Source organism: Perognathus longimembris, chromosome 21, assembly GCF_023159225.1.
Source record: "Perognathus longimembris pacificus isolate PPM17 chromosome 21, ASM2315922v1, whole genome shotgun sequence".
In the NCBI taxonomy this organism is placed as follows: Eukaryota; Metazoa; Chordata; class Mammalia; order Rodentia; family Heteromyidae; genus Perognathus; species Perognathus longimembris.
Genome location: NC_063181.1, coordinates 11,557,617 through 11,573,194, shown reverse-complemented (window position 1 = coordinate 11,573,194; position 15,578 = coordinate 11,557,617). Strand labels below are relative to the sequence as shown.

Genomic DNA, 15,578 nt, shown 5'->3' with positions numbered 1-15,578 from the left:
CTGCCGTCTTTGACCTTCCAAAACCCTAAACCAAATATCGCTTTTAAAAGTTCACTACAGCACATCTTTTGACCAAAAAAAAAAAATGATGTCTATGGCCCAGGCAATATGAAATTATTATATTCATTTGAAACCTACTGTTAACTATTTTCTTTTAACATTCTATGTGGCAGGGGCATACTTGCCCCCTTCCAACAATGAAGATTTGGATTTGTGACTGTACTTTTTGGTGAACTAATTTGCCTTTTAACAAGAAAAATTACTGTACAGAATAATAATCTTTTAGTGTAAAGAATAAAACTAAACTGAAGCAAAAGGCTGAAATGAAAAATGAACTAAGTGTTGAAAAGCCCTGGTTTTTAAGTGTGACATGAATTGGTAGCATTAGTAATATCAAAGCTTAGACTTGATGTAGTTCTTTAACCAAAAATGGTCAATTTTATGGTACAGAATGAAAGATTAAACTGAAAAGCATAATAAACTTTAAACTTTAAAAGAATAATAAACAGAAAGGTAAATAAATTTAAGCACACACACACACACAAATGAAAAGCAAATAAGTGATCCTTACAACCAGGATACAGTAATGCAGAAATTGAAGGCCTCTTTTTCAAAAGCGCCAGCATTAAAACTTACTTAGAGCTGCCGTGTGATTGTAGTGGCAGCAAAATGGCCTCATTAGTGCTATTTCTTGTTTTGCAAAAGACTCTTCAAACAAATGCTTTGTCTGGGGAAAAAAATAGCTCATTAGTTGGGCGCCAGTGGCTCACACCAGCAAGTGGCTCACATCAGCAACACAAGTGGCTGAGATCTAAGGAACACAGTTCAAAGTTAGCTCTGGTAGGAAAGTCCAAGAGACTCTTATCTCCAATTTAACACCCTCAAAGCTGGAAATGGAATGGTAGCTCAAGTGGTAGAGTGCTAACCTTGAGCCAAAAAGCTCAGGGATAGTGCTCAGGTCCTAAGTTCAAGCCCCAGGACAGTTACTCCCCACCACTCCCATCAAAACAAACAAACAAACAAAAACCCCAAACACCTCATCAACATAATGACATTGTTAAGAGAAAGTATAATGAAAACTGGGAAGATTATTCCATCTGCCAGAAGAGTTACTTTTCCTTGCCTTGCTAATGAATATTTTCCAACAAAGAGGAAGTCTTGAAACTTATTATCGTTATTATTGTACTTGTTATAGAATAATTCTGTAAGGATTATACTTTAACTAAAAGAGATGAAAACTTCTTTTCTTTCCTTAAATCAGCCCAATGGTGCTATTTTACATATCAATAGTTGACAGGAAGTACTGTTGTTTTTTGGGCTGCAGTGTTTCCTCCAATTTGAAGACAGCCCATTCTGAATTTGGATATCACATTAAGACAAAGGAGAAAATAATTATTTTAATGGGTGTGCAATTTTAGAGATTGGGCATTTGTACTTTTTCAGTTTTACATAATTCTTTCGTTACCAACTTACTGTTTGTGAACAATGTGCGCTCAGATAAAACTAAAGAAAATAATTGTCTGTGAAAAGACTTTGTATATTAAACAAGTGATCCAAATCTTTTGTTGTAGTTTGTTTTGTCTTTACATTGGGATTTCTATTTGTATTTTATTTGCAGCATTCAAACCTCCTTAATACATAAGGTATAACAATGGAGTGGGATTTTAGGCAAGGCCCAAAACATTTGTAATTATTTTAAAGTAAATATATACTGGAAAACTTGGGACATCATCGAGAAGAGTAAGTGGATGCATTCACTCACAGAAATAATATAACTAGACTTTCAAAACTTATTTTTTTAAGTTTAAGAAATATCACAATATAATAACCTAGAAGATTTTTTTATAAATATGATTTTTTAATATAATCTACTCAGAGACCATAAATGAGTGGCTAATTGTATGAGAAAAAAAAGAACTTACGAAGCTGGGCACTGGTGGCTCACTGTAATCTAGCTACTTAGGAGGCTGAGATATGAGGATCAGAGTTCAAAGCCAGCCCACATAGAAAATTCCATGAGAGTCTCATCTCCAATTAACTACTAGAAAACTGGAAGTAGAGCTGTGGTTCAAAGTGGTAGAGTGCTAGCCTTGAGAAGAAAAGCTCAAGGACAGTGCCCAAACTGAGTTCAATCCCCACAACCAACAACCACATTATGAAAAGAGGTTTGATAGTAACACACACACACACACACACACACACACACACACATTTTCCAAAGCCCCGTTTTTTCCCTTTTTCTCTGTGTGTGCGTTTTCTAGGGCTTGAACTCAGTAGCCAGGGGCACTGTCCCTGAGCTTTTTTGCTTGACTAGTGCTCTACCACTTGCACCCTGGCTCTGCTTCCAGTTTTTGCTGGTTTGTTGGAGACAGAGTCTCATAGACATTCCTGCCCAGACTGGCTTCGAACTACAGTCCTCAGATTTCATCCTCCTGAGTAGCTAGGGTTATGAGCCACTGGTGCCCAGCAAAAGCCTCAACTAATAATTCTGCATCAGAGTAAACAGATCTTCTGGCCCAGTGGGCCTACAGGCCTTTCTACTCATCTGAGTTTGTATGAGTTCAAACTTCTGCCCAAATTGGCTAACTGAACTCATAGCCTTCTTTCTCCTACCAAATGAAGCAAACACTCCTGTTTCAATCATCAGTCAGTGAATTTCAGCTCATGTTCCTAAAGGAGGTGATGGGATGATTTCCAAGGGCAGGAAGGATGTGAGGGCAGTGATATCTTAGCTAGAGAGCACTAACTTTAAACTCAGACCTGAAGATGAAAAAGTGCTATTGTTAACCTTGTAAAAACTATGGCTATGCAGGCAGAGGGACCAAGTCTTACATGAGAAATGTTGAGCAAGGATGCTGGTTCAGCCATCAAAAACAGATCTTATTAGAAAAAGTTAGAGATGACGAAAGATGGAAAGATGCCATCCTTCCTCCGTAGACCTCCTACAGACATGTGCAGACAGCAAGGCAGCCAGGTGGTGTACGAGGTGACAGAAGTGAGGTCAGAGAACTTAGGTTCCTGAGTAGTTAGGCTTACAGGTGTGGGACACAAGTGCCCAATTTGCTATATCCTTTTGAAGGAGATTTCCTTTGATTACTATAAAGTGACATTGCCTCCTCTTATTGATTCTGAATTGAAATCTGCTTTGTCAGATACAAGAAGTGCTATTCCATTCTTTCTGGGTCCATTTTCTTGGAAGATGTTCAACACTAACTACTCTAATGTTTGCCTATGACAACCAGATGTTTTTGTAGGTAACAGATGGTGGGTTGGCTCTTGCTTTTTGGTGATCCAAAATAACCATTTTGTCTTTTGACTGGAGAACGAACTGGGTCCACTGATGTTGTTCAAATTTTAGGATGAGTTATTTTCCCTCTCATGTGTTTATATGCTCATCTGGTAGAGCATTTTTTCCACTATTTTCAGGTTTGTTGATATTCCTCCTCTGCATGCAGATGTCTTCTGGGCATATTCTGTAGTACAGGCTCAGTGATGGTAAAGTCACTCATTAAGGAATATTTTTATTTGTTCTACTGCGACAGTTTAGCTGAGTAGAGTATTCTGGGTTACCAACTGCTAACCTTTAGCACTTGAAATGCATGGCCCCAAGCCCTCCTTGCTTTTAAGGCTTCATTTGACAAACCTGCACGTGTTCTGATTGTCTTAAGTCAAATGCCTCCTCTCTCTTGCAGCTTTACTCGCCCATGAAGGTTAAGTGAGTGTTCTGTCAGTTGGGCTATATCAGAATGGATCCACTCTTCTGGTCTCAGTTCCTGCTCCAAGTCACATGTTCCATAATAATCAGCCTCCTAAACCATGAGTGAAGCCGACCTTTCTGAATTCCCAGTCTCAATTATTTCACTATAGTAGTTAGTGGTAAAAACAACCAATCTAACCTCTATTTTTAAAGTGAATGCAAATGAAGAGCAACCTGTGATTTTAAAAAAAATGCTAACAACATTTTTTCAAACTGCAAACGAGACTATGAGAGAATACATACCATATTGTTGCATCAAGGTAAGGTAATTACAACAATCATTGGGTACAAATTAAAAGTTGTCAAATTATTTATTTTCAACTCAAGGAAAGAGAAAAATGCACTGGTGTCATTTCTTCATCTGAGTCACTTGGTTGACCTGCCAGTTCCAATTCCCCTAAATCTATGTCTATAGGTACATTAGTTTTCTTCTTGCGTTTCTTTGGAACTGCATCATCAGCACAAACTTTTGTCATTTTAATGTTTGGCAATTTCTTCAGGTCAAAATCCCATTCCCTAGACAAGAGGAAGAGAACAAAGTGTTGAACCTTAGGTAAAGATACGCTAAAAATTCTGAATACAGCAGAATTACAAAAACATAAGCGGCATTCTAAGATCTGACACTTGCTTTCATACTCAGCTGCCTCTTCTCAGTCTACAATGTCTACCCCTGCATGTGGGAGCCCATACACTCACAACTTCAAAGCGAACAGGAAGTATGAAGTTCTGTCCCATTACTCTACTCTCCTTAACCTAAACATTGCCCTATACTAGCTACATGGTCTGGAGGATCTCAAATTCAAGAACTATGTCATACCCAGAAAATCTCCTAAATCCCTGTCTGAAAAAGATTTTCTTTTTACACACAATGGTACATTGTTGTTGAATCTTAATCCATTGCTGTGCTCATGAGAAACTTCCAACTTTTCAAATGCAGCATTTTCTGTGACAATTCGGGTCAATTACATTAGTAGAAATGAAAAAAAAAAGCTATCTCAAAAACTGAATTGTCAGAACATAAAGTGTTTCAAAAATAAGAACAATGCATTTGATTATGCCTGGATTTCAGTTTTACTAATTTCAATCAACAAACAATGGAAGACTTATTAACCTGATCTAGCTAAGACTAAAATGATTCCTGAAAGCATTGTCTAGCACCAGCAGCCAGTGGTCCCAGCTATTCAGGTGGCTGAGATCTAGAGGATCCTATTTCAAAGCTGTCTGAACATAAGAGTCCATGAGACTCATTTCCCATGAGCAAGGCATGGCTCAAGTGGCAGAAGGCTGGGAGCAGGCAGAGTAAGTGTGAGGCATTGAGTTCAAGTCCAGGTACTGCACACTATACAAATACAGAGATTTATGTTGGGGGTGGTGAATTGAAATCCTACTCAGTGGTTTTCCTGAGTATAAGATTTATAATCACAGAGATCACTAGATCAAAGGGTGCTGAATGACAAAACTCTCGCCTTGGCATGACTTCTCATCTAATAACTGTTATTTCTTTTTTTTTTTTTTTTTTTTTTTTTTTTGGCCAGTCCTGGGCCTTGGACTCAGGGCCTGAGCACTGTCCCTGACTTCCTTTTTGCTCAAGGCTAGCACTCTGCCACTTGAGCCACAGCGCCACTTCTGGCCGTTTTCTGTATATGTGGTGCTGGGGAATCGAACCCAGGGCTTCATGTATACGAGGCAAGCACTCTTGCCACTAGGCCATATCCCCAGCCCTGTTATTTCATTTTAAAGTGAAGAAATAAGTAAGAATTGGGGAGGGAGAGTTACATTTTTAAAGTATCACACTAAAGCACCTACTTTGAAAAACACAAGGTACAGCATCATTATTTCACTATCAGGTGTTTCAGATCAACGAGGTTGTGGAAATTGTTGCTTTGTCTCATAAATGGGAAAGGTTAAGAGAAACGTCTGCTTTTCTTTGAGCTCTAATGTATTGATTCCAAAGGAAGGTGTTTATGCCCCATGTGTTTCATATCCAGCTCTCACAAAACAATACAAGATACTTACCTGAAGGTTTTAAGATTACTTCCATTTAAAATGTCTGGAATCTCTGGAAAAGAAAATGATTTACAATCAATAGGTAATTTCTTCCCAGATTACATCTTTTTATAATTTCTTCACCATGATTTCAGATGCAACAAAATAACGACACTAAAACAAAATTTTAAAGCACTGCTATAACAAAAAGTAAGTTTATCAAGTATAAAGGAGGTTCTGGTTTAAAAAGGCAACGTAAGCTGAGCAGAAGACATGCTGGCTCACGTCTGTCACCCGTCAATTCCTATACTGGAGGAAGGAAGAATGAGACTTCAGGCTAGCTTGGATTACACCATCAAGTCACAGGCCAACTTGAGCTACATAGGGAGACTTTGGGGATGTAGCTCAACTCAGTAACAAAACAACACTTGCCTAGCATGTACAGTGGCCCTGGCATGAATCTCCAGCACTACAAACAAAAAAAAAAAGTGCTTAATAAATCTAGCATGAACAAGAAATTATATCGCCCCACTGTCCTTGACATAACAACTCTCTTGACTCTACTTCCAGTGTGCTTAGATACTTTATTTGTAAATTTAGGAAAACAAGGTCTCAAGTTTTGGTAAATAACTTGCATTTTGTTACAAGGTAGGTTACAAGGATGTAAGTGTGGATCTATGTAGTTCTAGAGCTACTTTTTCTTGCTTTTCAGTTAAGAAATTCACTTCTTAGCAATGAAGAGGAACTACCATCTACTCAAAGCTTCTAGTATTATCTACAGAATACTTCCTTTTGGGTCCTATATTGTCAAGTTATTTTCCTTAAATTTAAATTTTGCTATACCATTTATTATATTATCGTAGAAACATCTATATAACTTGAGTGCCTATAAACCCCAAGTCAAGTAATATGAGTGACTGAAAAGTTAGGCTCTAACCAACTTTAGAATACATGCTCAAGGGGCTGGGAATATGGCCTAATGGTAAAGTGCTCACCTCGTATACATGAAGCCCTGGGTTCGATTCCTCAGCACCACATATATAGAAAAAAGCCGGAAGTGGCGCTGTGGCTCAAGAGGTAGAGTGTTATCCTTGAGCAAAAAGAAGCCGAAGACAGTGCTCAGGCCCTGAGTCCATGCCCCAGGACTGGCAACAAAAACAAAACAAATAAACAGAATACATGCTCAAGTCTACAAGTGAAAGCTATACTCTATTCCTGATGTTACCAAATCAACCTAAGAGATATTCCCTAAGGGAAGCCACAAAACCTTTATTTTTCAGATAAATTCAAAAGGTATTTGTTTATACTGACTACTAATAAGCTTATCAACTACTACTTGCAGGCCATGGAGCCGTTGAAGAACCACTAACCTGTGGCTTTGCAAGTCTCAGTAGCAAATTCCCTCTCCTGTTAAATGATTTTCTTCAGGCGGTGTTAATAGGCTAACAGCATAGTTATCTTTAGGAATTAATTACACATGCTAGAATACTAATAAAGAAAATGTGATTTCTACACATTCCAAAAATGTAAGATTTTTAAAAATGAGAAAGACTTAGTATCTAAAGAAATTTAAGATACAGTTGGGGATGCATAAGTTAATAACCCTATAACAAAGAAAAATAGGCTCTTGCTAGGAAGGAAAGAAAAATACTATGGACACAGCAGAAAGATAGGATGTCACTGTCATAAAAATGAAAAGTTTGTTGGGAATGCAGAAAAACTTCGATCCTTTCCTTCTAAAGGAGACGAAGAGAAATCAACAGCATAGAGTGAGCTGCTCAGTAGGTACCATGCTGTATTTCACACCAAGAACATACCAAAGCCGTAACCTTCATACTGCTGCCGCTCTCGCTCCACGGTCTGCTTGATGACTGTCTCGCGAGAGGAGTGCCGCCTGCCCTGCCGGTCCTTGATGCTGTTATGTAACTCGATCTGCTCCAGCTCACCGCTGAATCGACTTAAATACCTGAAAGGTAAGGACAATGACTTGAGGGGCTCACATCAGCCCGGTAGAACTTAATCCCCAGCCTTCGCCTGTGCTCTAAAGGCTTACACTCCTGCGCTCATCATGTCCTCAAACTTCCTCACTCCTTTACTGGATTATTCAACTCTTCAACTTTAGGGACCAAAGCACATCCCACTCCTTGCTGAACTGGGAGGCTCCTGCTGAATCAGCTAGGGGATGTCCATTCAGATGTCTCTAAGTGTTTCCCCCTCACACATGGAACCTGTCATTAGACTTCCTCTCTCTCCAACTCCTCCACCGAGTCTGCTCCACTCTTGGGCTCACCACTTCAGGACACAGGACACATTCATCCAGTTGCCCAAGCAAGGTAAGTAGATGGCCTATGGATTCCTCTCTCCCTGTTATTCTACACCTAAACTGTCATTAAAGAGTGAAATGTCTACTTGTGTAACTTCTCTAGAAATCTTTCGTTTCTCTTCATCAAATGCTAACCAAGCAGAGGCCACCAGCACCACACCTGCACTGCACTGCTCTCAACAGCCCCCTTGCAAAGCCAAATCCCTTCTCAGGACGTTTCCCCCTTGACCTTCCTGAACTTTAAATAAGGTCATTTGGGGTCCTTGCTGCAGAAGTCTCCCACGGCTCCTAATGTCCTTAAATGAGGTCCAAACTCTCAGACTTGACCTCCAAGGCTTTCATTAGCCAAGTGTCACCGATAGCACTTGTGAATCTCTCAGGACTCATCATTTCAGCCATACAAAACACCTGAGGCTCACTGTTACTCCTGGGTCTGACACATGATGTGCTCTTGGGCTAGAGGCTCCTCAAGCTAGCTTCCCTCAGTCCACTAACCCCTTCATGCAAGGAGCCAGTGCATATGAAACGTTTTAGGAAGCCATTCTAATTATCCTATTCTAATACCTCTCTGAGGCCCAGAAAAATCAAAACCTGCTAACTAAACACAACTGTTCCTCTACAAAGCCTCTTAAGAAACAGACTAGAGAGTCCCTTTTCTGACCCTTAGCTCACAATATGCCATGTTTACCTTTCAATTAATTCACAAGCATCTTTTTTTGAATATCTTGCTTTTTGAGGATCCAGATGATTGTGGAACCACTGTAGTTTTTCACCTACAAACAAGTACCATGACAATTTAGCCCCACACAAATCATCATTTAAATACAGAGGTATTATTGTAATTCTCAGTATCAATCATTTAAAACTGAAGCAAAATCACTTTAATGCTAAATATAAAGTTCTATGTAGAGCTAAACAAGTCTGTCAGAAATAATCAAGGCTGTACTGATAAGAACAACATTTCAAAGCTGGCTGGGTACCTTTGGGTTATCCCTATAACCCTAGCTACTCAGGAGACTGAGATCTGGAGTATCACAGTTCAAATTCAGTCTCAGTCAAAAAGTACTTGAGACTGCAATTCCAAAATAATCAGCAAAAATTCTAGCTAGAGTTCTTTGCACTAGCAAAGAAAGCAAGTGTGAGGCCCTGTGTTCAACATCCAGAACAGGTGAACAAACATAATATTTCACTAAGAAAGCAAAAAGAAAAATTGACATTGGGAAAAAATGTACTATACCGTAGCCAGGGTTTCAAATGAGCAAACCCACTTACCAATAAGGTTGAGCCGCAAGGCCTTTTCATTCTTCATTCTTGAAAGAAAAGTGTACATACATTAGAAAACTTCCCAATCAAGTTTTAGAAATCTGTCAAAACTACAAAAAGAAACACTGCCCCAAGAACTTTCATTTAAACTTCATTCTTTTACACTTACAAAAATAACGCTAATAATATACAAACATGGAATGTTGTGATGGTTAACAGTGTTAACTTGATTGGCTTTACTTTTTCAGCACCAGCACCCCATCCTTGAGAATTTCATAACTAATCTGATTCACTGATACACTAAAAATTCGGTATAAAACTCCCTTCAGGTTATGTGTATAAGGTATATATGAAATATAAATACATTTTGTGTTTAGACTTGATTTTCAACATGTGTATATTGAATATATGTATATGCAAATACCCCAAAATCTGTAACAACCCAGAATCAAAAAATACTTCTGGCATCAAGCATTTCTGATAAAGGATACTCTCAACCTATATGTCTTAAAATATTGAACATATGCAACTGGGACTACAAAGGTCACTAGATAGATTCATGAACACAGAATTAACAAAGCATTAACCAAACGCTAACCAAATTGCTTTTCCCTCCATCTTCCTCTGATACTGTCAGGTTACAAAACAGAGCGTGGAGTTACTATAAAAGTTTTACAACCTTTGCACTACCAAGAACACACAAGCATATCTATGGCTCAGACCATCCCTGGCTGCAAATACTATTTCCTGGGTTTTGATTGATAACATGTCTCTTTAGAACAGAAAAGTGGCATTCAAGGAAAAAGAGTTTTTTTTAGAAATTACTAAGTAATGGTACAGCTCAGCAGATATCAGGAAGTGCCACCCTGGCAGCGACCACATCTGCACCATCTGGAAACTTGTTGGAAAGGCAAGGCCACAGGCTTTAGGTCTCGGGCAAAACATCAACACAGAAACATAAAAGTGCAGGTTTCCACCAGCTAGTATGCAAATACATCTAACATCCACTACAATGTCAGGATAGCCAATATCTTTTATATGGTCATGACTTCGCTGTAAGGAATCTCTGAAACATCTTTTCAGTCTCCCGAATCTTTATTTATTGAACACATCACAAACTGCTATTTCAATTTATTTAACTGTTTCTGATAAGCTCTGTAAGTGTAGAAGTTATGTTCAGTTTATACTTGGTACAAAGAAAACACGGAACAAATGTTTATTAAAGGAGGAGAGGGAAAGAAACCAAGGAATAAATGCATAAAGGAATGGCCCAATATGTAAGGCAAAGGATGAAAAGACACTTACTTTTCCTTTTTGTCTTGTTTGTGGGCTTCCCTGGTAATCTGAGCTGCTTTTCTACTGTAGGGATGGATGACCTTTTTTTCCCGTCCTGTACTTTTTCCTTTAAGTACTTTAGGCTAAAACACAGGAAAATAGAGGACACATATAACCCAACAAATCGAGTGAATCTAGTCACAAAAGTTTTCTTTAAAAATAAGTTTTAAGAACACAAGTAGAAATTCAATAAAGCAGAAACATTACACTAAGAATAAGGAGATTTTTCAAGACTTGTTCAGTAATTCTAATAGTATTTGCTTCCATGATTATAACAGAAATGATATATTCACAGGAATTTTCAAATAACATAAGACAAAAAAAGAAAGGCATAGACAAGCCCAATAAACCTAGCTCTTCAACAGTTCTACTTTCAAAGCAGGTAGTATTTAGAATACAAATACAGAGACTTGGGCTGGAAATGTGTACTACACAATTCAGAAGGTTAAGGGTAGGGAACACAAGATATTAGTGTTAGTAATTTATGTAATTTGAATGTAGACACTGCACTTGGATGAGAGTGGGCAGTGAACCAAGAAAAAAAAAAATCAAAGCTGGCATCATGGTCTATATAAGTTAGGACCAAAGGTAATAAATAATACAAGCCATATTGAAATCAGCATATACAAATGGGAACCAATCATCCTTCCCTAAACCTTGTACCACTTAACTAGGTTACAATTCCTTCAGTTTTCCTAACTAAATATATGAGTTTTTTTCTTCCCTACACATCCCACCCGTATTATTTAAGGATCAGGTTTGGGTGGGCATAGTGGTATACCCCTATTATCTCAGGTACTCAGGAGGTAAAGATGAGAGAGAGAGCACAGCTTGAGGCTAATACAAGAAAAAAGGCAGAGAAACTCTATCTCAGAAAATAAGCCAGGCATGGTGGCGCATACTTGTAATCCCAGCTACTTGGGAGGCACAGGTTGGAAGATCACTGTCTGAAGCCGGCCCAGACCCTGTCTAGAAAACAAAGCAAAACATAAAAAAAGATCACTGGAGGTGTAGCTCAAGTGGCAGAGCAAACTTCCTAGCAAGTGTGAGTTCAAATCCAGTAATGCCCCTCTATCCCCACCCCCCCCCCCCGCCAAAAAAAACCCCCTCCGGTTTGGCCCTTTATAATAGAACCCCCCCCCCCAATTTAAAAAAATGGCTCAATCCACATAAAGTTTCATTCTCTCCTGTTGAAAGCAGGAGCCAGTGCTCTGCTCCACAAAGCCCTTAGGGGTGCAGGCTCGGACCATCTGGCTAGACTATATCCTTCCATACAGTCCACGCTATCTTAATACCAGCCGATGGGAAGTAGGAAGGATCACTCAAAAAAACAGTCTGTTCCTCTAAGAGCACCATCTAGAAAGCTGCATGCCTCTGTTTGTCACGCTTGTCTTCTGTGTGTCTCTACGCAAGGAGGGAGGAGTGCCAGGGAGCACTCCTGGGCACATAAAGTCTACTAAGCAAAGTGCATCAAGTAAAAACTTCCTGGGCCATATGACAGGCTGCCTCTAAGATGGCCACCAGAGCCTTGGCAGCTCCGGATCCTCTTAGCCTCATGCACTCCCCCCTCCCTTTGAGTGTGAGCTGCACGCAGTGATTCGTTTTTTAATATTGAGCATTTAGTAAGTGACCAAGAGTAGGCTATGAAAAAGGCTGACTCCCACCTTCCTCCTTCTCTCTCTCATTCATCTCTCATAGCTGAGCCCTGCCAGAAGCCACAGAATGAACATGCCAGTGGGTCCTCTGAGCTGTGCATTGACACGGCAGCCCCCACAGACCACTTAACCATGGAGAACTCAGAGGCAAAGCATCCAACAAACTCTAGGATGATAACTACATTGTTGTTTTAGGTCCTTAAATCTTAAGGAATAGTGACTTGTGCAAGGATAAAATAAAACAAAGCAAAGATGGAGCCAATGAAAAGGTATCTGGACTTCATACATCATAATAAACAAAATGCTTTACTTTACAATGAGTTGAGAAAGGGGGGAAAAAGGCCACAAAATCTTAAGGCCAAGGAGGAAAGGAAGAGACAGATGTTCTCTGAAACTGCTAGGGAATTACAACTGAAGTTACATACCCATTACCCTTCATCAACATAGCCAAGTTCACACTAAATTTCCTTTAAAGACTTAAAGAAGTGACTTACAACTGTAGAATGTGGAGATGTTCTCATAGTTTTTGTTCTTTAGAGAACACTCAGCACAAAAAAAGTGATACAAAACTCAAGTTACATTCTGACTGCTGTCTTAATGATTCCCTGTAATAATTGATGCAAAGGTTGCCTTGAGGCAAGATATAAATATATGATAAGGTGAGGAAATAGGTACAATAAGTTACTACATTGCAAACATCTTCATTATTTTTGAGGAATAAAAATGCTTCATCAAAGAAAAAAATGATGTCACTCAGTAAGATGTTAATCTAAGCAGTAAAATTCCAGTTCCAATCAGTGTGATGAGACAAGCTGTTTCTACTTACTTAAATTAGTTGCTCCCAGAGAAAATCAACTTTCTGTCACTGTTTCTGGTGCTTAAAAAGAGTTGGTGGAGAGGCTGCCCAAACAGATGAACGATAACCCTTACCAGTACTCATAAAAGGAGCTGTCTTATTTAAAGCACTTCACCAACCACAGGATCTCTCTCCTTCCCTCCCTCCCTCTGTCTCTTTCTCTCTCTCTCTCTCTCTCTCTCTCTCTCTCTCTCTCTCTCACACACACACACACACACACACACGTACTAAAAATGCTATCAACTGGATAAATGAGCTCCAGGTTAGGACATTTCATTTCTAAATCATTTCTGGACCTTCAAATGTATGTACTTTGCCTTAGGGAATAATCACTGCTTTTCAAGCTAAGGGTTTAGAATGACAAACACATAAGACAGTTTTCAAATTGCACATTAAGACAACAAATAGCTCTTGATATCTTTCAGCCTTTATAACCCAAACGCTCAGCTACAGTACAGCATCACCCGTGCATTCAGGTTTTTAGATCAGAATTGAACACTCAAAAAAAGTAATGCAAGGTAGTTTTTAAAAGTTAAGAAAACACAGCCTATGAATCAATTAAGTGTGATGTATCATTCCCCAGTTTTTAAAATTCCTGACAGATCACAATGAAACATAAAATTAAGCCATGTAGGTCTTGGAAAAAATCAAGGTTTTGTTTCTCACCTTGGACTGAGAAAGATCTTTCTAAACATATAAACTCGGGAAGAACTGTTTAAAAGTGACAACCCCACATAAAAATTTAAGTCTGGCCTACAAAAGATATCACAAACCAAATCAAAAGCCAAATTATAGCTGTATTTGTAGCACAAACAAAATAGTGAATCCCTCAACATAAAAGACGTTGTAAAAATTAGGAAAAAGATGAGTAATCTAAAATAAAAAATTAGGAAAATGCAAGTAAAAAAAAGAAATGCTTTAAAGAACTGAAGCTGGTGTGGCCAGACAAGGGACCAGGAGCTACTCAAGAGGCTGAGATTTAGAAAGCATGGTTTGGGCCAGCCTGAGAAAAGCAACCCCACTACCCCCATCAATAAATGTTGAATGGTGTTCATGCCTGTCTTTCCAACAAGGAAGTATCCCTCCATTTAGGAGAATCACAGGCTCATGATCTAGGGCAGTCCAGGCAAAAACAAGAACCCTCATGTCAAAAACAACCAAAGCACAAGGGGCTGGAGGTCATGTTGAGAGATGGAAGGGTGAGCTTGACAGGGAACTTCGTATGCCCTATTTTCTGAGAACCTGTGACTGTGTCACTGTACACAGCAAAACGAACTTTATAGATGCAATTGAAACTCCTGGGATGGGGAGGCTCTCTTGAACCATCCACGTAGACCTAAAAGAAATCTCAAGTGTTCTTAATAAGAAGGTAGGAGGATCACTCATAGAGAAGACCTGATCTTCACTGGAGATTCTTATGCTGCTGGCTTTGAAAATGGAAGGAGCCAAGAACCAGGAATATAAGGACTGCCTCTGGGAGTTAAAAAGCAAGGAAGTACATTCTCCACTTAAGTCCCCGAAAGAAACACTGCCCTGCCAATACCTTGATTTTATCTCAGTAAGCCTCAGTGTAGTATCTCAAGCCTAAAAGTAAGAAGGGCTTGTGCCCCCCACCCCGCTTTTTTCCCCTCAGTAAAGCATCTGCCTAGAAGTTTCTGGTACTAGATTACAGACTTCCTTTTGAATTTGTTGCTTTTAATGAAAACTGGGTAATGTACCGTCATTATGTGCTCCTATTCCAGACTGATTCTCAATAATATAAATGTAGGAAAAAAAATACTGTTATAAATCGCACACCCCAGTAGTAGCACCGTATCCCCTAAGTAAATGAAGAGTTCCTTTCAGCGCTAAGCATCACACTGACAACCTGATAACTGCTTCTCAGATTAAGGCAACAGCACCGCCTCGCGTGTGGTGGTGGAGGCAGGGCGGGGAGGGAGCAGGAGGGGCCAGGCAGGGTGCGCACAAGTGGGGAAACAGAGTCCGGACTGCGGGTGGCAGGAAAGGGGACTGAAGCGAGAAACCGAGTCATGACTGCGTCCCGCGCCCCAGCGTGGGGCGGCGGTCGGTGGAAGTCTGCACCCGGCCCTCCACACCCCCGAACGTTTGAGAAGTGAGCACCCGAGAGCAGCGGAGGAAGAGAGCGTGAGGCCACGGGGCGCGCATGCGCGCTCGGCGCACCCCCCCCCCCCCCCGCCCTCCGCCGCGGCCGCCGGGCCTGCACCGCCTAACTTCGCGTCCTCGCCCCACCCGAGCCCCCGTGAACGGAATGAGCACGCTCTGGAAAGAGGGAGGAGGCCCACCATCGTGACGTCCTAACGCAGAATTCCGCACGCCAAGGCCCGCAGCGTCGCTGTCACAGCCGCAACACGGCGCGGTCCCGTCCCTTCCGGGATACACGTG

The 15,578-nt window shown here is 40.2% G+C and overlaps 1 protein-coding gene across 1 annotated transcript; it reads right to left on the bottom strand.

Annotated features, from left to right (window-relative positions):
• Positions 1–4,043: 4,043 nt before the first annotated feature.
• Tma16 (translation machinery associated 16 homolog) lies at positions 4,044–15,578 on the bottom strand. The gene is made up of 7 exons (XM_048330823.1): positions 15,479–15,578; positions 10,635–10,747; positions 9,339–9,376; positions 8,755–8,839; positions 7,561–7,709; positions 5,774–5,816; positions 4,044–4,273 (listed from the first exon to the last, which is right to left on the bottom strand). The coding sequence occupies exons 1-7, from the start codon at positions 15,479–15,481 to the stop codon at positions 4,075–4,077; spliced, it is 630 nt and encodes a 209-aa protein (XP_048186780.1). The 5' UTR covers positions 15,482–15,578; the 3' UTR covers positions 4,044–4,074.